Here is a 20021-nt window from a genome sequence, read left to right as displayed (position 1 = left end):
GCTGAACATAATCGGTATATGCATTTGCTTGATTCTTCATTGTTCAGATATCGAATCATACGCACACATGGGCAAGATCAATTATGCTTTAGTCTCTCTCTTTCAACTGAAAGCTATATTTCGAGTATTATTTTTTTGTTGTTGCAGTTACAATGACATTTCTATAACTGTTTTGACTATTTGAGTGCAGATATGCAGGTGCCATATGGACATGGGATCATCCAAGTGACCTTTCCACGGATTCTTGAGCATCCATTTCAGATGTACACTCAGTGTGACTATCTGCTTAAGGCCGAACCAGATGCTGTATTAGTCTTTTGAGATGATTTATGGTCACTTAGGCATCATGTTGTGTGGTTCCATCTGGTGATATTGATGGTGGGAGTGCTTGCCCAAACATGAGTGCCTGCTCCGTTAGTGCGTTTCGGTTTGCTGCCTCCAAAGCACATGCTATCCTATCATCGCTCTAAAACCAAGCATGTAGCTTCCATTGAGAACGCGAACATCAAAGATGAGAGAGAGAGAGAGAGAGAGAGAGAGAGAAGTGGGCATTAGTCTACTCATTTCAACACCACCCACCACCAACGCAAAGAAGCAAAGCAAAACACATGCTTCACCACCACCACCTCCACCACCACCACCACGACCCATACATTACCCTCCCACACTTCTCATCATTATCACTCTGCATGAAAAATCTCCAGGCAGAATCTCAACAGTAGTAAAACTAGAAAGAAAGAAAGATTCTTCATCTCGACGGCCCAAATCCTCCCTAAAACCCTCCATTGCTGACGCCATCAACCTCATCTTTCTCCTCCTCCCCTTCTTCTTCTTCTTCTCGTGGACCCCGTTTCCCATCCCTCGTCTGCAGTCTCCTTCCCTCACTCCATCTTTCTTCCACTCATTATGAAAAGCCCCCACGCCTCACAATTTTCTTTTCTTGGTCCCCTTGTCTCGTGGCCTAGGAAAATTATATATTTTTCCCCAGAAAATCTGGGATTTTCTCTCGTCCTTTTCTTTCTTCTCTCTCTCTCTCAAGCCCTTTGCAAAAAAGAAATATTTAACATCTGGAATCCTTTCTATTTCTTGACAGAAATCTTTTGACCTCCCAAGTGGGGGGTTCAACTTTTGTCCATCGAGAAAACAGAGAGGACGTCACATCCAACAGATCTCCATCCTCGGCAACTTCTCTCATCCCGGTTGACATCTTGAGACAAAGCGATGTCCTGTTCCAAGAGCATCATGAGATTCACATCTTCCATAATCTGATAAAGTAATCACACACACCCTTCACTTCATTGTTTGCCGGGGGTACATGTTGTTTTCAGTCCACATATAATGACAGATATCAAAGATCAAAAGATCTTATGCAAGCGTGTATCTTATGGGCTTCACTGTTTCGGCCACGAGCTTCTACTTTTGTTCACAATCAATCAATTATCTGGGTCACATCATATACGAGCAGTACGGATGGGACACCTAGTTTTCACGATCTTCAATCTTCAGCTTGATGTTGGAAAAAAGAAAAGAGAGCAACGCACGGTATCAGAAGCAGCAGCATGAATAACTCTCACCGACTTGGTGGCTCGTACTTCCCATATCATGACATACAGCTAATGCCCTGAACTTAGCTACATAATTAGCCGATGTTGTTCGAACAGGAGTTCCTAAGCTGAGCTAGTTTTCAAGAACCTATAATGTTTTAACGAAAGAGGCTGCTTTTTTCCCAACATTTCACGTGCGAACTTGACTAAGCATTGACGCAACATCAGAGGTCGGCAATCACCTACCAACAAAAGAAGATGTGGTCGAAAGATCGTTTGTTAAACACGTGGCTGATGAAAGATAATGTGTGGTTACGAGAAGATGGAATTGACCCAGCGTGCCTAAGAACATTGCAGGCGACTGATGGGACATGACGAAGTACGGAACCTAGGTCGAGTGACTTGGGGGAGGAAGATAATCGCTCTTCGCTCTAAAAAGGCCAAACTCGGTGGCGTTGTTCCCTCACATGGAGGATTTTCCATGGCCAACTGAAGTGTCTACCACCGATATAGCTTAAGTCATAAGGCAGAAATTGTCCTTGTGGTGATCTATGTCTTGTTTATCCCCGGGAGGTACGAAAGACACAACGAATTAATTATAGCTGATGAAGATACCAATTTATATAAGATCAAAACCGTCATAAATATTGAATATATGGATCTCATGATAGAATCAACTTGATTAATAATTACGGTGATATTGGTCCACATAGACTAAGACATATAATAATTTCTCTTTAATAGATACATAACACCGCTGGACGAAATCATTTTCACTTACGGACAAAGATGCAAGTTTTATTTTCGTAATTAGAGGGTAACAAGTACATGTATGTCAGTTCTGCGATCCTTGCTAGTTTCAGCGTATCTGCCTTTTGGAAGACCAATTTGGGCAATCGAATGATTAAACTATAAGGTAATGCACGACCTTTAGTGCACACACTCCCATGGACTCAAGTACAGAGTACACAGAGTCATCATCTCCTTTCTTTAGGAACAGGTAAGACATGTAATAAACATTGAAGTCCCACCACACAGTTATTCACCCTACTATCTCTAAATAATAAGGCCCAGATTTTTATATTATTGACATGTTACCCGTCCTTATTGATATGGTAATCCCTTCGTTCCGCCTACATCGGATAATTATAGAGTCGTCCATATCCGTGACTCTTGAGGCTGTCGCGAAGAGATTAGCGACGATAAAGTTAGGCCATAGAAATATCTCGCTTCTTGAGACAAATATTACTTTGAAACGAGGATTTGAGTGAACCTTTTTCCTATTCGCTATACAAATGCTTTATTTTATTAGGATCGTATCCAAAGCCGTAGGCTTTTCAGAGGTTGGGTTGAGTTAGGCAGGGGATTTTACGAGAGCTATTAGAGACCATTTAAGAACACTAGAAGATTGAAATTGTCTACGCTCCGTAGCATGAGAAGATTAAGATCATCAAATCAGGAATTTTCCCTGGTCCTAGCAAGCCAGACTTTCAACAAGATTTAGCAACTATAGATAAAAATATTTTCAATCGGGACTAGCTAGTTGTTACTAGTGCCCACGTGTCTGCCAAACCAAGAATATTTAACTAATGCGAGGTAGGTTAGCCCGTATACCCGGGTCATCATGTTAGGAGGAACTCGCATCACTAGACACTTAGAAGAATGTGGACCGCATATGGGAGTCAACTTAATCAATTGCCTAGTTTATATTCAACTCACACGATCCATATCCACGCAAGAAGTGCTCCAAATTCCAATTTTGGTTCGATTGCAATTATGCACTCTTATTGTTAAGTCCAAATTAGTAGACATTAGCATATAGATATTATGCTATAAGAATGGGATATGGACGACGTACCATGTCACAGTGGAAGGAAGGTAATCAGAGTAAGTACTGACGGCGCTGCAACGGATGACGGTGGCAAGGCGACAAGGACAAGCCCTCGGATGTCGACGGCTCGGGCTCGTCGACCTGGTACTCCATGTTCACTCCGAATAACCTCAGTAACCCTTTTGAATTCCCCGATTTTCTGCCATCCGATCCTGAAATTACACATTTCATGAACGTGCATATGATAAGTTGTTTGGCTCTCTGAAATCACAACGCAAGAAGAAGTTGTCGATCGTATTTGAAATGCAGATACATCACCAGACATAAAACAAAACGTGGGTGAAACCTTACGAATTTAACACCAAGGATTTAAAAATTAACTGGGGCTCAAGATCCTTTGGTGAAAGCCATTCATCAGTGTTGGGTGCACATGATCATCTTAAATTCTCAATGTTATTTTAGATGACTGTAGCCATGCATTTAACGCAGTCTACACAGAAATTAATTTATTAAGGAAAAATTCATTTTAAAACCCAAAGAAGCCAAAAAGAAAGTGAAACGAAAAGAAAGACAGGTTGGGTTGGACAATGTCAAACCCACAATCCCTCATACCTGCATGAGTACAGTCTGGTCGGTATGGCACAGGAGGCCCATCATCTCCCTGGTGCGTAGGGTAAGCAAAATTTGGATGCTGATGCGGTTGATCATGATGATGGTGGTGCTCCGAGTCCGAGTACACCGCCCTCCTCCTCCCCCACCCGTCGCCGCCCGCCGCCGCCGCACCACTGCTCTCTTGAGCAGCCGCCGTCCCGCGCCTCCTCCACCCGATGAAGATCCGCTCGCCGTTCGCACGGTGGCGCTTGAAGAAGACGACGTCGCCGGCATCGAGCCTCTTCTCCTTCACGTAGCGGCTCCACCCTTTGGTCAGCACGTAGCTCTGGCTACTACTCCAGTACGAATACCTGAAGCAAATAATTTAAAAACAAAAATAAGATGATAGCGAACACATAAAGAAAGAAAAGTCTTGGTCTACACAAATATCTATGCACACATGCGTCCCTATTTCGTAGAAGTGCACTGTCATACAACGTGTCAAGGTGGCTTGCGGAGAATCTTTTCTACTATTTGCCATGCACACAGCGATAATTAATGTACGAATTTTCCAATTCCAACCAGAATTAGTGCGAAAATGACAAAGAAAAGCCAAAGAAAAGTCTTTGCAATGCGTGTTGACTTGTCCAAATTGCTGGAAAAAGGGGCCAAGCGAAGACTAAGAGTATGAAGAATTACCTGAATCTCCAAAACTTGCCCGACTCGTCCTCGAAGCTCAGCAGTAGCCCCTTGTCGACCGAGTCGCCGCCCAATGGGAAGTACTTCTCGGCGTGCTGCTTCGGTATGACAAGGCGGTTGAGCTTCCCGACATCGCTCGGCGTCAGCGGCTTCTCGAACAGCACTTCCTTGTCGAGCTCCGACGGCACCCCCGGCTCTTCGCCGTGTCCGCCGTCGATGACTTGCTCGTCGAGATCGTCGTCGTCCTCGCGGTTTAGGTTGAAATTGAGAGTGGTGGCGTTGTGGCCGTGGTGGAAGGTCCAAGGGGCGGTCGAGAATTGGTGGTGGTGTGGTTTGGAAGGCGATGAAGAAGGAATGTCCATGAAGGACTGCTGTTGGTGGTGCTGGTGGTGGTCCTGGTGGCTTTGAGGGTTAGTCCACCACAGTGTTTCTGGAAGGTCTTGAGAGAAATGGTTTATAGACATTTCAGAGAGAGAGAGAGAGAGAGAGGGAGGAGAGCGATAGAGATTGGTGATATTTGCTTTGGAAAAGATGGGAAGAGGAGGGGAGAAGGAGGGAGGAAGAGGCGTGATGATGCTGCCTTTTTATGCGGAAACTGTGGAAACTATTTGACGTAGACAGATATGACATCTTTCCAAATTGAGTGATGGTGTCTGTATTTGTGTTTTTCTTTACTTTGGAGTTGTTTATTAGACATTGCGTACAGCATTGGGATGAGATAATATCAAACAACCACGATCCATTAGAAGTGTTAAACTGGTTTTGAAGTTTTGTCTCGAAAAAAAAAACGTGAAATCATTTATCATATTTGATCGTGTACTTTGATGTAGCAACAAAATGAAGTGCTTTTTCAAATTTTCTAAGTCCAGTAAAGTAAAGATGAATTGTCTTTGACCGAACCGAAAAAGTGAATTTACTTTGTTGCATGATTCCAGCTTATCGTAACACCCAACATTAAAAGACGAATTTATTTCACATCCATGGCGAGGTTTAAGTTAGTGCACTGAAATGAATAGAAGGGAAAAAACAGTACATTCAGTTTAATTACAAATAAAATTTTCTTTATGATGAAGCCATAAAAAAGTAATTTCTCGTATCTATACTCAACATGGGTGATTTTCATCCAAGCGGACTCAAGTTCGGTAGATGGGAAATTATCTATAAAACAAATGATTGCGATGCGGGATAAATGGTCTACCAATTCGTGGAAATGCTGGTGAGAAAGGGATTTTTTTATTGACAATTTGGCAGAGAATCTCCTTTGAAAGAGAACGCAATAGTTATTGTCTTCGTAAAATGCACATGTTCTCTTCTGCCAATTCCATCTTTTCAGTTGCTTCATATATATTTTAAGTCTGGGGATTCAATGATACGTACCATACATTAATTCAAAGCAAGGAGGATATCATCAATTAGTCACAATCAGTACCTGCATCATCTTCAATTTCATGAATCTTTGGGAAAAGAGATGTTGAATGTTTCTGGACGTCCCATGTTACCAAGGGCAAAGAAAAATGGATGTGGGCCATCACTGCTTCATGATAAACTAATTGCAACGAAAAGGATGAAGTCTTATCGTCCACCAATTTCTTAAACCCTTTTTCGGGATACATGTATGTGAAGCAATTGAGACAGAATCGGATTTGGTAGGTTCATTGCTTCCTTTTATGAGAGGGAGGGATAATGGGGTGACCAGTAAAGGGGTACTTCAGATGCCATCTTGAGAAAAGATTCGAGAGGCTAGTGACGCTGCAACAAGATGTTCATGAATTCACATGAGAAAGATCAGCACCAAGACTAACCTTTGTACCAAATTTGGAAATGCAAATGGGTTTTGTGCGCGTTTGTTTACACACAGAGAGAGCAGTAGAGAGAGAGGGAGGGAGAGTATTTAAGGATTTAGGGTTTGGTGCATGTTTGTTCCAATGTTTCATTGGCGCTGGCACGTTTTAGTGAATCGAGTTAAACGGGGTGATGTGGTTGGATCTCGACCCTTTAGTCCAATTGCTAATGTGTTTGAGTTTTGAGAGTCAATGAATTGAAAATATAAGTTTATACCACAAATTCATAGTACTCTGTGCCTAAAGAAAACCCTTTACAGACAACTTCCAACATAGAAAAAACACAGAAAGAGAAGCGGTATAAATCAAATGGGTGTGCTTAAGAAAAAGGCAAAAAAAATTGGATGCTGGGTAGCTCCATCTGCCCTAGGCACGAGCGGATCATAGGGGCAAACTAGTGACAAGCTCCCTAAAAATATATGCATGACCATGGGCATGGATGTCTCATATGTGTCTCTTGTTATAGCTCTATGTGCTATTGTTAGAAGCATAAGGCCAAAGGATATTTTTGTGAAGAATATTAGCTGTTTCGTCGACCTTACCAAGAAGTGGTCCTATCCCCGAGTATCAAGCTAAGACTCTAGTTTCACAAGGGACGCCAGAGAGAGAGAGAGAGTAGTATAATGATCACGTGCATGACAGCATCAATGATGTTCGGCCATTCCTAGTTTAATGAGAAAAATCCCCAGAGATACCTTCCCTTTCCAATAAGTATAAAAGAATGGGATAAGATCTCCCCAAATTTTGAGAAACATTGCAAACTTCTCTGCCGGGTCATTCGTACGTGTCTCAATCCTCTCCTCGCACTCCAAATCTCTCTCTCTCTCTCTCTCTCTCTCTCTCTCTCTCTCTCATTTATCTCCATCACTGATGGGTGTCTCTGTCTCTCCGGATGTCTATATGCTGATGCTTTCATGTTCCATACGACAACATTATTCCACTTATTTATGGTTAAGTCAGACGATTTCTTTCTCCTTTTCTTCCCTTTCTTTAGGGTTTTTCAGAGAGAAGGTAGAGAGAGATTCAGACAAAAACACCTCGATCTTCCAGGTGGGTTCAGACACCCTTTTCAACCCCGAGGAGGGTCGACCAGTCATTGTTTAAGTACATGCATGATGGGGGGACACGCATAATAGAGAGGTAGGTGAGGCTATGTTTTTTTTTTTTTTTTTGCAGATCTTAATTCTTCCTAATGCAGACAAGATGCGTTGTGTCATCTAACTCATCGGCAATTGCATTCCTCTGACATTACAAAAGTTATCTGCACCTGCTGCTCTTTTTCTTCTATTAATCTCATTTGCCGTGTGTTACAAACCCAAGATGCTATCTTAGAAAAAAAAGAATTAAAATCATTGAGAGAGAGACCAACGACAACTCCTGTTAAGAGCAAATATCAACCGTATAAAAAAAAAACAAAGACTCCTAAAACTCCATCTTCCCACAGACTCAGAGTTCCGGAAACCACATTCCCTAACAAGGATTCATGATAAAAGTCTAATGATCTGTCTCCATGAGAAACCCTCTAATGATTTGTTTCTGTACTTTCATAATTCCTAAAATTTGCTTCGATGAAAGACCTCCGAAAAGTTTCTATCCTATTTCATCCTCAAATTAGTGGAATGGGATTATACATCGCACCGAATCATCTAATTTGAAGCACCGAGAACACCCCAGTTCCGTGCATAACATATGCTCAAACGGGCTAAACCATACCTGACTTTTTAAAGTGAAACAACTAGTCTAGTACCCCGTATCTAAGAGACATTTCTTTCTCATCCCTGGCATGAGGTCTCAATAGCCTCAGTAGATATAGTGCTGCTAAGTAGCGCAGTTCGCTTCTATATGCTAAATACAATGTTTGCCGATGTTTCGGTATTATATTAGGCAATTGGATCAAATGAAGATCGTACTTGGGAAAGCATACACCTGTCCTTGTCCTTAAGAGATCTTCAGATTAACATTTAAATCGTACTTCACTTAGGAGGGTGCACAGTTCTCGAATAATGTAAACAATGACAGGCACAGAGAGTCGATTCATCGTCCACGGGAAAATAAGAAACATTTACTGCTACGTGATAGGAACATTTAATAATTAGGAACGCTGAAACCTGGAGTTTTGTATTGCTTTCAGAAAAAGTTGTTGTTTGGGCAAGTAGAGGATTCCTTGAACATAAAGAAAACCAGGGTTTCAAGGAAAGGAGGAATCTGCCAAGCAAGTAGTGGAGGCAGGACTTTTTGTATTATCTGAAACGATTACGTCTCTCCATTAGATTATTGATATTGTGTGCTGGGAAATAGATGACAGCTGCATGAGGTATACAAAGGGAAAGACAGCTGCATGAGGTATACAAAGGGAAAGCGAGGGAGCGATGAATGGTGGGTCTGCAATACAGACAAGAGTTAATTATTTCCATATCTGGAGTTCCTCATTTCCCCAGGCGGAAACCTTCCCACCTGGTTTGATTATGATCATTGGACCGATCTGCGAGACGTTCCACGCTCAAAGGACCATGTCCACGAGTCTCCTTTTCTGCAGAATGATTAAACAAACCTCGCCTTGGTCCCCCATTTCCGAGAAAAGATGAGCAGAGTGTGGGGGGTTTTTAATGGCGATTTAGGCAGACTGCATGCGCTTCAGATTGAGTGCAATCAGTTCGATACAGCGAGCAAAAGCACGAAGGTCCCAAAACATGCTCCTTTTGGCCAAGAACAATGTATTAAATCTTGAGGTCGATACGCATCCGGACATATTCCCAATAGGTGGTTTTAAAGAACTGACGATGGTACATACAAAAGAGTTGTAGTTTATTCGAAAGAACAGTATCGATTCCCCAACATGGCACGGGATCAGCTAAATGTTTAGAAGGTATATCCCCTTTTGGTCCTCTTTTTTTTCTCCTTCCCTCCTCTTTAGCCCTCTTTAATTTACATTGAGATGACTGCCTAATCGGCCTATTGATGATTGGGTCGATTCACGCCGCGAGTGAACCTCCGAATGGCGCATGTTGCGTTGCCTAATTGAGGCCTACCTGGTATGGAGAGATTTTCCGACTGTTAGCATTTTCGTGAGTCGGGCTTGTCAACCTCAAAACTTCAGATCACGATGATTTCATCCAGACGTTTTATAATGAGTAAGAGACAATTATGGGAAAGTCTAAAGGGGATCGTTAGGGTTGATCGCCCGTGCCCATTTTTTCTTCTTATAATGAGGTCATTCGAAAGAAATTTTAAGCTTCACTGTAGATACAATGACAGTAAACCGTGTACATTGTACAATGTAATATTTCCTACGATAGCCGGAAGGAATCTTCACCGGCTTTTCCTCGTGCTAGGAACTAGGGGTCCTAATGCTTTTTAGCTTTGTGTATATAGATAGATATAGGGTGACCACAAGAGGGGACCCCTCGGCCCCATTGTATATATATGATTTGCATGTCTACACATGGACCACACTCAGGTTCAGTTTTCAAATGTAAATTGATGGAGCCGCTATATTTGACTTGATTCTTTGGTGGATTCTCAAAGAGCATCTTGATTATTATTTTATTTATTTATTTTGCATCTTGAAAGGAGAACTTTCTGAAAGTATAAAAAGCAATATTAATTAATTCCATCAGTAAATTTCACTGGTAGTTGAGTGTTCCTTAGCTAAGTTGGATAAAGATTACTGGCTAGTAATCATATCATTGTACTTTGATTTCAATTACTTAATATAATCAGTATTCCTTTTCTTACTTTTACTTCGTCAATACAATTCGACACAAAATAACTGGGAACACTTTTCAATCAATTTTAAATTTATTATACGGATGTCAATTCAGTTCTAAACATTTTAATTTTGTCAATTTAATCCTAAATCTTTATGCAAAATTTTAATATAATCATTTTGGCCAATTTTCGCCAAAAATACGTGGTAATGGACCACTTAGGACAGTCAATAATGACTGGACCGACTAGCCATAAAGTATTTACGCAAAATTTTAGGATTAACTTGCAAAATTAAAAAGTTTAGGACTGAATTAATATTCGTACAATTGGTTCAGAACTGATTGGGTAATTTTTCCAAAATAGCCAATGATTTGACAAAATTTGCTGGTGGTGGCCATGTAGCAATGACATGGAACTAAAAAAAATTAGCCACATATATGGAATATAAGCATTTCATTAAAAAAATTGACGAATCCTGGTCAAACTGCACCAATTATAACGAAAATTTAATATACTAAATGATATATTGAGTGACTAAATCCCAAATCTATAAAAGTCCAATTATGCCCAATTTCCAAGTTTTTCTTGTATGGATGGTTGGATGTATAGATTTGGGGTTAATAATATTTTTTTTGTCTAACCACTAGTCTTTATTTATTAGCGGTAAATACCGAAACCCACTAACGAGGCCTCAAAACAAAGCAGATCCCAAAGGACCTGCGGAGGGCGGGCTAGCTAGTCCTGGGAGAGGGCTTTTTTTTTTTTTTTTTCTGTGGGCCTTTGCAACTCAGTCAACCACTTGGTTACAGTCTCTATTACAATGGGTTACTCTTAAATTAGTAAAGAGAGGTAACATATCACGAGCCTCTCTAATAAGTGCGCACCCTTCCCAAACAAACTGATATGTGGACTTCAAAGTGTTTATCAAACTAAGACAGTCTGACTCCAAGAGAAGACGTTGGGGATAATAATATGATTGTGCAATTCCGTCGATTTGGCCTCCATTGGATTGCCAAATTTTGTAAAATTATTCACCCATCAATTTTGATACGAGAACCCTCAAATTGTAATTGATACCATCTTAGGAAACTTGTTCAAAAAGTTTTAAACATATTGTATGATGGCTAATTCAATTATAAAACATTTTAATTGTACCAATTTAATCATAAATATTTGACGATTTGCTAATGTAGTCATTCCGGCTAATTTTGGCCGAAAATCGCCGATGTGGATGCCTGTCGGCTTACGTGGCGTGGCTAGTGCTAATGTGAATGATTTTTACAATTTTTTTTAAAATTTTCTAATCATTTTCCTTTTTTTCCTTTTTCCTTTTTTTTCCTTCTTTCTTTTGATTTCCCTCCATCGACTAGGGTCACCGGCCCTCACCCAGTAACTACCGGGGTGGCCCTTAAAAGTGGAAAAAAAATATAGAAGAAAAATAAAAGAAAAAATATAAAAAATCATTGACAAATTGAGAAATTTCATTTAAGTATTTGCAAATATTGTCCACATTAGCACCGGTGGTTGCCGGCCATGCCACATAAGACAACCGGCATCCACGTCAGTAATTTCCAACCAAAATTGATTGGAATGACTATATTGGCAAATTGTTAAAAAGTTAAAGGTTTATGATTGTATTAGTCGTTGTACAACACGTTTATAACTTTTTGAACAATTATGCCCTTAAATCCTCTGTCTCCATCACGAGACCACTTCATGTAATCATCATAAAAGAGAAAGGTTCTCTTCCCACCTCCTCCTTGCCTAGCCACACAACCAAAGCCCAACCCCCTTGCTACTGCAAGGCTTCGCCATTATAGACGACCACCTCCATCACGACATCACTGCTGAACTCTGAGCTCGTATTCTTCATATCATGCTCCTCACATTTCAAAACCTACAGTTATCATTCTTTCTTTTTTGTTGGCTTTCAAGTTGCGTCTCTCATGTGCACATAATTTACCAAGTTTACCATTTTCATTCCAAATTGCTCTCACCCAATAAAACCCTACTCCGGCTCCTCTCTCTCTCTCACTTCTCGACTCGATAGGTTCAAATGCACATATACCCAGCCTTCCACTCTCCACCACGCATAGCCATCACTCCTCTTGAGGCCGTCACGACCGTCCTTGACCTCAAATGAGATATATATATATATATATATATATATAATGTAGGTTTTGAGATACAAGGATGGTATCTGATATGGGAAGGTGGAAGTTGTAAGTGGATATGATCATATCTTTCAATGAGAAGTTTACATTAGTTAGTTTGTTTCAAATGTATTCTTGCTCTGTTCTTTGTTTGCATTGTTTCCAAATTAAAGTTTCGTTTGGAACAGCCAACAAATAGGCGTTGTGTAGTCCACAATGAGGGTATCATGAAGGAAAAATCACCAAAAAATCCTAAACTTATTACACTTGGGCCAATTCAGTTCTAAACCTTTTAATTTAGTCAATTTAGTCCTAAATTTTTTGATAATTTGCTAATGTAGTCCATCTGGCCAATAATGATCGAAATCGCTCAAATAGACGTTGGTCGTTCTACGTAACATTGCCGACGCTAACGTGGACAATTTTTTTTCAATTTTTTTATTATTTTTTCAAATTTATTATTTCTTTTTCCTTTTCTTTTTTCTTTTAGTCTCTTTTTCTTCTTCTTTTTTTTCATTATGGCCAAAGAGGGTCACCGGAACTCGTCGGCCACCTGCAAGGGCTGTGGCCAAAGAGGGTGAGGCCATCGCGGCCGGAGGCAAAGGCGGCCTTGCCCACGGCCGATGAGGCCATAGGGAGGCTAGCCTTGCCTAGATCTTGGCAAGGTGGCCTTGCCCACGGCCAACGAGGCCATGGTGAGGCTGCCCACGCCCAGACCATCGTGACTGCAGGCAAGGCTAGCCTTGCAAGTTGCGAGCAAAGGCGACCTCACCCACGGTCGGCGAGGCCATGGAGAGGCTAGCCTCGCTCAGACCATTGCGGCCCTCACTAACGGCTAGTGGGAGCTTCGCGGCCCTCACTTGGTGGCCGTCAAGCTCGAACGGCTGTTAAGCTTCAGCAACCCTCATCGGCCATAGTGGAAAAAAAAAAGAAGGAAAAGAAAAGAAAGGGAAAAGAAAGTAAAAAATTAATTAATTATTCGGAATATTTAAAAAATTATCCACGTCAGCGCTGGTCGTGCCATGTAGAACAGTTAGTGTCCACATCAGCGATTTTCAGCCAAAATTGATTGGATGGACTATATTGGCAAATTGTCAAAAGGTTGAAATGTTTAGAATTGAATTGGCATGGATACAATAAATACTTTTTTGGTAATTATCCCATTTCGCGAAGCACATATCAATCTATCTTTGTTATCATGTAACCACACTTTACTTTCACATTTACTTTTATATGCTTCAATTTCATATACTTTTACGTTCCTCAATATAGTCAAAACCAAACTATTTGCTCGAGATCTCTTGCCACCAAAGTCAAGAGCCTGCGTTTGGGTGTTCTAATCATCCTAGAACTCGACTTCGGAATCCAAGATCGAGTTTGTGTTCCTTTCTCAATTGTCATTTCTTTTTGTTTAATGCATAAAGGACTAAGCTTGTGCCAATGTTTTCGATTCGTTGAAGTCAAGCGACAATCAATGTGGCTTGTGTCACGGTCCGACAATTCCTTTGCCACAGAAAAGCCCGTGCGGCGCCTGGTGGATCGCTCGCACTAGGCCAACCCTCGTTCTCTAGTTGTTCTAAAAAACAATACATTGGATAGTTTCCTCGTATCGAATCATACCACGTCCAGCATAACTCGAGCGTCTAGTTTATCGAGTGATACATGCAGAACACTTTAGGCACAACAACTAGTTTTGCCTTACTATGGCCTCATTAGAAGAGTGGCATTAGCTCCCGACCAGTTTGTACACCAGAGGTCAACCCTACATTCAGAGCCCTGGTATATTCATTACATCTTATAACTCCTAACACCAACTGTCCTGACACCACTCCCCCGAACCAATTATATTAATTCCTTTTGCATCCTCACTCTTCGCCTTATAACCCCAAGCTCCACTCACAAGGGTACGAGAGTACGAGAGAATCGCGGTCCATGACACGTGCTTATCATTTCCCTACCGCGTGTAAATTTTAGCACAAAGAAAATGGCTTACCAGATGGGACTTAAGATTGAAGAAGATTTTGAATGTGGAATATCAATTACGGGTAATTGCTAAGGTAAGCAAGAAGAACTCGAAAGAGAGATTCTAGCAAACCAAATTCTCCTAAAGTTAATTATCTAAATGAAAGGCTAAGTGCTAAAGGACACTTCCTCGTGGTCTTCCACATGAGTGTGCAATCACAAGGGATTTCACGTTTGCAGGAGGATATCTTGTTGATTAGGCAATGTCAGATATCTTTTTGAAAGGCATGCGCGGCTACGGTCAAGTGAAGGATGGCCCCGCTGAAACCATTATTGACTGAGTGTCAATCTCGTGAATCTCGTATACGCACGATGTTGATATCAATTTAGTTCTAAACTTTTTTAATTTTGTCAATGTATTCCTAAATCTTTGTATGAAATTTTAATGCAGTTCTTACGGCCAATCGCCGTCGAACAACACTAATGTGGTGATCCATAAATTGTCCATATTAGCGTGCCACATAAAAAGGTCGGCGATGATCGAACACTACATCATCGATTTTCGGCGGCAATTGGTCAGAAAGGTTACATTGGAATTTCGCGCGAAAGTTTAGGACTAAATCAACAGGATAAAAAATATTAGGATTGAATTATCATCCGTATAATGGGTTTAGAACTAATTGGGTAATTATCCCGAAAATTAGGTCGATGATTTCTCTTTGGCCAAGATGTTTAAGATAGAAATCATGCCGCATTTGTGATTCCATTCGATCCAACTTGAAGTGGAAAAGGAATATCAAAACTCAGTCAGGTAAAAAACATTCAATTGTAATCATAAAACTCAGCCAGCTAAAGAAAATTACTTTGCTGACTACATTGCTTGTTGCACAACAAGTTCTAACGATGTTGCGATACAATGTTAGATGGAGATTAGCCAGATTGAAGATTGGCTAAGGCTAATCAGCACTTTACTTTCACTCTATGCACTTCAAATTCTTGTACCTTTACTTCCTCGTGACTAGATTCATCAAAATCAAACCCTTCACTCAATATCTCTCATCATCAGATTCCAGAGCTTTCGGTTGAGTGCCCAAGCCCGACTCATTCCAAACCTTGAATTCAGGATCCAAGATCGAGTCCTCACTCATTTCTCGATCGTCGGTCATCTGTCGAACGCACGTGGATTGCAGCAGCGCCAAAGTTTTCAATTAGCTGAAGTCAAGGGACAACCGACGGGGCACACGTGACATTTCTCCGACTCGAGTGAAATTTAGTGCAATCTAGCTAGATACATACTGTAGCCTCACGTTATTGATTAGAAGACAAATTGGAAAGTCGGGCATCGATCCTTCCCCGTGTGTACCACATATAACCACCAGCTGGGCACAAAATAATGTGCTAGTCGGGTCCAATTTGCGGCTGGAGACCACCTGGCACACTGATCTTGGGCAGCCAAAAATCAAATTTGGTCCAGTATAAAAATGTTTGAACTCGAACATTTATTTTTTTAATTTTTCCATGGCATGGCTACGTGCAACATCTCTCGGCCACAAAAAAGAACTTCTCAGGGAAAAAAAATACATAAAAAAAAATAAGGTTACGAATAAAAGAAGACATTCAATAGACCTGTACCGAAACAATAATCAGTGACGATATGTACCGAGTGTTATTATTGACGATAATATTGAAAAAGACTTTAAATGGATACCTGATATTATTCATACAGTAAGATCAGAATCCGCAAAAATTATGTCGAAATTATATAGTTATATCTATCACATTGCTCATCGAAGGAGATTAAAAAGAAAGAAATTGGAGAGGAAGGTGTTAAATTTGTCGAAATAAAAATAATAATAATAAAAGCTTGAGGGGAGGCCACGTCATCCCTCTCTTTTGTTTTTTCTTTCTTTGTGTTTTTTGCATGTGGAGTGGCAGCAAAACAAAAAATTGAATGTGATGCCAAGGAAAATTAATTGCATGATTGGAAACCCATACCGTAGTCAGGGGGGGGGGCATGCGTGCTGAAATTCGGAGCGTGGGCCCCCGACACGTGTCGAATACCGGGCCGGGGGCTGAGGAGGTGGGCCCCACCGAATCAGCGTGGCCAGCAAGGCCACGTCATCCCTCTCTGCCTTGTTTTTTCCCTTTTTTTTTGGCCTTTTCTCTTGCTTAGTCCCGCATGCTTTCCCCTTCTGCGGCCGCGGCAGCAACCGGCGAGGACGAAAGCGACAGGACGGCGCAGGGACGTGGGCCGCTCTTGGGCGGCGCGCGCGCGTGCTGTGGCGGGGAGCGACGAGGGGGGCCGTCGTCCTCGTCGTCGTCTGCCGCTCCGTGCGTGCGAGACTTCTCTCTCGCATTCGAATGTCGACGAGCGCGCTCGTGGTGCCCCCTCGTCATCTGCTGCGTGTGGTCCGTCGGCGGCTGCCGCCGCCGCCCATGACTTGTTTGACGTTATTGCTCTGTGATCCCCGAAGTTTCGGCCCGGTTTCCGTTTCGAGAGCAAAACCCGGCACGTCCTCTCGTCGTCCTTCCTTCTCGTTTCTAATCACTTGATTAAGTGTTATTGATGGGACGTGGAACGAGATGGGTGTAGAGTTGATTAGAAGAGATTCCCATGGCAATGAAATCTTGCTGAACGTCTGAATTAAAAAACCATTCCTTGCATATTTTTATAAGGGTTAGTGGAATATAGAGCTCTTGAAGTTTGATTTCGCTTCTTCCAGCTCTTAAATTAAGCTCTGTTCTAGCTCGCTCGAGCTCTTAAAGCTCGAGCTCGGTCGCCTCGTTTATTGCTTGATGGTAATCGAGCCGAGCTCATTCCGATAGATTGTTCGAGTCGAGCTTAAGTAGAAAATTTAGTACCGCTCGAGCTCGAGTTTTGAGGCACCTAGTTCTTCGATTCGAGATGAACCGGAGTGTATCTGCTCGGCTGGGCTCGATTATACTCTCAGAGTTTCACATATCAATGAAGGACTAGAGATTTTGTTATAGTTTGACAATTATCAGAGTTTAAATTTGAAAAATCAAGAAATCCATGATTAATTCATTTGTCAATCGTCATGATAATCGTAAATTGCAATTTTCTTCGATCACAATAATGTGTGCTCATAGAGTATTTTAATATATATATATGAACGACTTTTTTGTGACTTTTTTTTTTTTTTTGTAAAAGTTTGAGGTGGAATTGTGGGAGAGAGTTTCCTTGATTAGTAGTATAATCGCTTGTATCACGTGGTACCGATTCTAGGAACCTAATCTAAAGCGCATTTTTGTGCGAGTGCTATATGGTATTGATGTAATATTTTACTATAATTGATTGAGATTAATTACTTTACCATTTGCAGGAATGAATCTAACCAACGATACGATCTTTTCTAGGAAAATTGTCCAAAAAATTTTAAATTTACTGTACGGAAGCCAATTTGGTCCTAACCTTTTAATCATGTCAATTTAATCATAAACATTTTAACGATTTGCCGATTTAGTCATAAACCTTTCAATTGTACTAATTCAATCTTAAACCTTTCGATGATTTACCAATTTAGTTCTATGCATTTTGACAATTTGCCAATAATTCTTTCAGCTAAATATCCAAATAATAGGGTTAGGACTAAATTGCAAATCTTCAAAAGATTTAGGACTAAATTGACACAAAGAAATATTAAGGACTAAATTGGCAAATTGTCAAAAGGTTTAAAACTAAATTGGCACAATTGACAGGTTTATAACTGAATTAACTGCCATACAATATGTATAAGGATTTTGGACAATTATCCCAATCTGTAAGTATATGGGACGGTAGAGTTCAATGGGGGAAATTGTCCAATAAGCTCCAAATCTGTTGTACATATGCCAATTCAGTCCTTAACTTTTTTATTTTGCCAATTTATTTGAGATTTTCGTGTGAAATTCCAATGTAGTCCTTTCAGCCAATCTTCGCCGGGAAATCAGTGACATGTGGCAGTGTATCGTGTAGGACTGCCAACAATGACTAAACCGCCACGTTAGCTACTTCCGGAGAAGATTGGCCGGAAGGATTACATTGAAATTTCGTGCGAAAATCCAGAACTAATTTGGCGCAATTGAAAATTTTAAGATCCAATTGGTATCTATACAACATGTTTATGTCTAATTGGATAATTTATCCGTGTTCAATGCATCCATTACAGGGGCCATAATAAAACTATAAACCACAAAATACCTAGGACTAGTCAGTCACTTCTGTTTAACCTCTCCTATATATATATATATATAGTGAAATTCATTGAATTATTGTCATGCACGAATTGCCAAACTGCGTCATCTGTTTAAATACAAGTTAATCGATAAGATCTCCTCGCTCATCGGGACACCATCTGCATGTTTAATGAGCACAAAGCATCTCCTTAAAGAGAGTGTCATTTGGGAACCACCTCTTTAGTCTTCAAAATGATAACGACTTAGCCTGCCTCTAGTTTGTGACTAACTAGGTAGGGAAGATAACATTAAATTATTACTCTAAACCCGAGTCTAAGTAAACATGTTAGGCTTTCTTTGAAAAATAAAAATAAAAATTCATGCGATTCCATGACTAACGAGGCACGCCAAACACGCGGATCTCGTATTGACATATGTGTGGAATCACCCGGAAAGTCTCGATACAGGAATCTGTAATCCCGAGATGAGTCCCGTAAAACGCGGATCTCGTATTGACATTGTTCTCGTGTGAGCAATAACTTTGAGGTCTTTTCGAACCGAAGGCTTTCGGGTTTTATACATGGTTGCGAAACTTAAAATTATTCATCTGATGACCTTAATGTTTTAAAAAATGACTGATTTGAGCGGTAACTGTTGGGTCAAATTGGAGCTGTCCCCATCGTTGCCTAACTCGAAAGAGAAAGGAAACGGATGGAGGACCTGCGGGCCGATGTCGCAGTCAATAATGCTCTGGCTGGATTGCTCCTCGCCCCCCAACTTTCCAAAACCGGTCAGACATATCTCCTGTCCTACCAACATCCTCTCTCCATGTTCACGCGACTCGCATAGTCAATGGGACTTAGAAAATTCACACACGTCGTTCTCGCAAAAAGAGAGATGTGAAACGAAAGGAAAGGCCGGTGCTTGCAAAATCAAAGTCAAAGTTGCTGCAAGAGTTAGGTTTATTTGGATTGTAGGCAGATGGGTCTATGGATATCTCTGGGGGAAAAGGCACTTTCTTTTGAAGTTTGCTCAAACCTCCATTATTTAGTCGACAAATAGAGGAGGAGGAGGAGGAGGAGAAGTTGGCTATGTATTTGGCAGGAGAATGTAATCAAAAGGTGATTTTGATGAGATCGTGGGAGTTGGGGGTCATCATGAGAGTCTGAGGAAGGGGAGAATGCATTCCAGTTGTATCATGCACGGCATGATTTCGACTGATTTTGCATTTAAATTTTGGAAAAGAAAAAGCTATCAAAAACCTAAAATTATGTCCACTGTGACATATTTACTGTAAAAAAAAATTTGTGATATAAAAACTCCAAAACTTACACCCGTGTGTAATACATTTACCTTCCGTGAATATTAAAAATATGTATACATGAACGACGAAACGCAAACGGTGTTGACACGGCGTCCATATAACTTAAGTGAAATAAAAATAATGTCGTTTTGATGGAAATTCATTTGACTAAATTTTGACGGACGGTAAATGTGTCCACAAGTACAAACTTGG

The 20021-nt window shown here is 40.8% G+C and overlaps 1 protein-coding gene and 1 long non-coding RNA gene across 3 annotated transcripts; both read right to left on the bottom strand.

Moving 5' to 3' along the window:
- Positions 1-949: 949 nt before the first annotated feature.
- On the bottom strand, positions 950-5239 carry LOC115687934 (B3 domain-containing protein At2g36080-like). Of its 2 annotated transcripts, none has more exons than XM_030613640.2 (4): positions 4666-5239; positions 3988-4337; positions 3403-3587; positions 950-1226 (listed from the first exon to the last, which is right to left on the bottom strand). In XM_030613640.2, the coding sequence occupies exons 1-3, from the start codon at positions 5127-5129 to the stop codon at positions 3427-3429; spliced, it is 975 nt and encodes a 324-aa protein (XP_030469500.2). In that variant the 5' UTR covers positions 5130-5239; the 3' UTR covers positions 950-1226; positions 3403-3426. The 2 variants fall into 2 exon arrangements, with proteins under 2 accessions (XP_030469500.2, XP_030469501.2); XM_030613641.2 differs by lacking the exon at positions 950-1226 and adding an exon at positions 1246-1506.
- Positions 5240-15141: 9902 nt separating this feature from the next.
- LOC130139134 (uncharacterized) lies at positions 15142-16223 on the bottom strand. Its single transcript, XR_008817357.1, has 2 exons — positions 15626-16223; positions 15142-15495 (listed from the first exon to the last, which is right to left on the bottom strand). It is a non-coding gene; the product is annotated as an uncharacterized LOC130139134 (long non-coding RNA).
- Positions 16224-20021: the final 3798 nt, after the last annotated feature.

The sequence above is a fragment of the Syzygium oleosum genome, unplaced genomic scaffold, assembly GCF_021117445.2.
Source record: "Syzygium oleosum isolate NSW1041296 unplaced genomic scaffold, Sole_v2.1 Sole_v2.10, whole genome shotgun sequence".
In the NCBI taxonomy this organism is placed as follows: Eukaryota; Viridiplantae; Streptophyta; class Magnoliopsida; order Myrtales; family Myrtaceae; genus Syzygium; species Syzygium oleosum.
Note: the sequence above shows the minus strand (reverse complement) of the source record. Positions and strands in the feature narration are given on the sequence as shown.

What these genes read in the sequence shown, in the direction of transcription:
- LOC115687934 (XM_030613640.2), bottom strand. Translation starts at nt 5,129, where the DNA reads ATGTCTATAAACCATTTCTCTCAAGACCTTCCAGAAACACTGTGGTGG. An exon ending in GGCAAGTTTTGGAGATTCAG is followed by an intron (nt 4,338 to 4,665) that starts GTAATTCTTCAT and finishes TATTTGCTTCAG; the next exon opens with GTATTCGTACTGGAGTAGTA. An exon ending in ACCAGACTGTACTCATGCAG is followed by an intron (nt 3,588 to 3,987) that starts GTATGAGGGATT and finishes GTGTAATTTCAG; the next exon opens with GATCGGATGGCAGAAAATCG.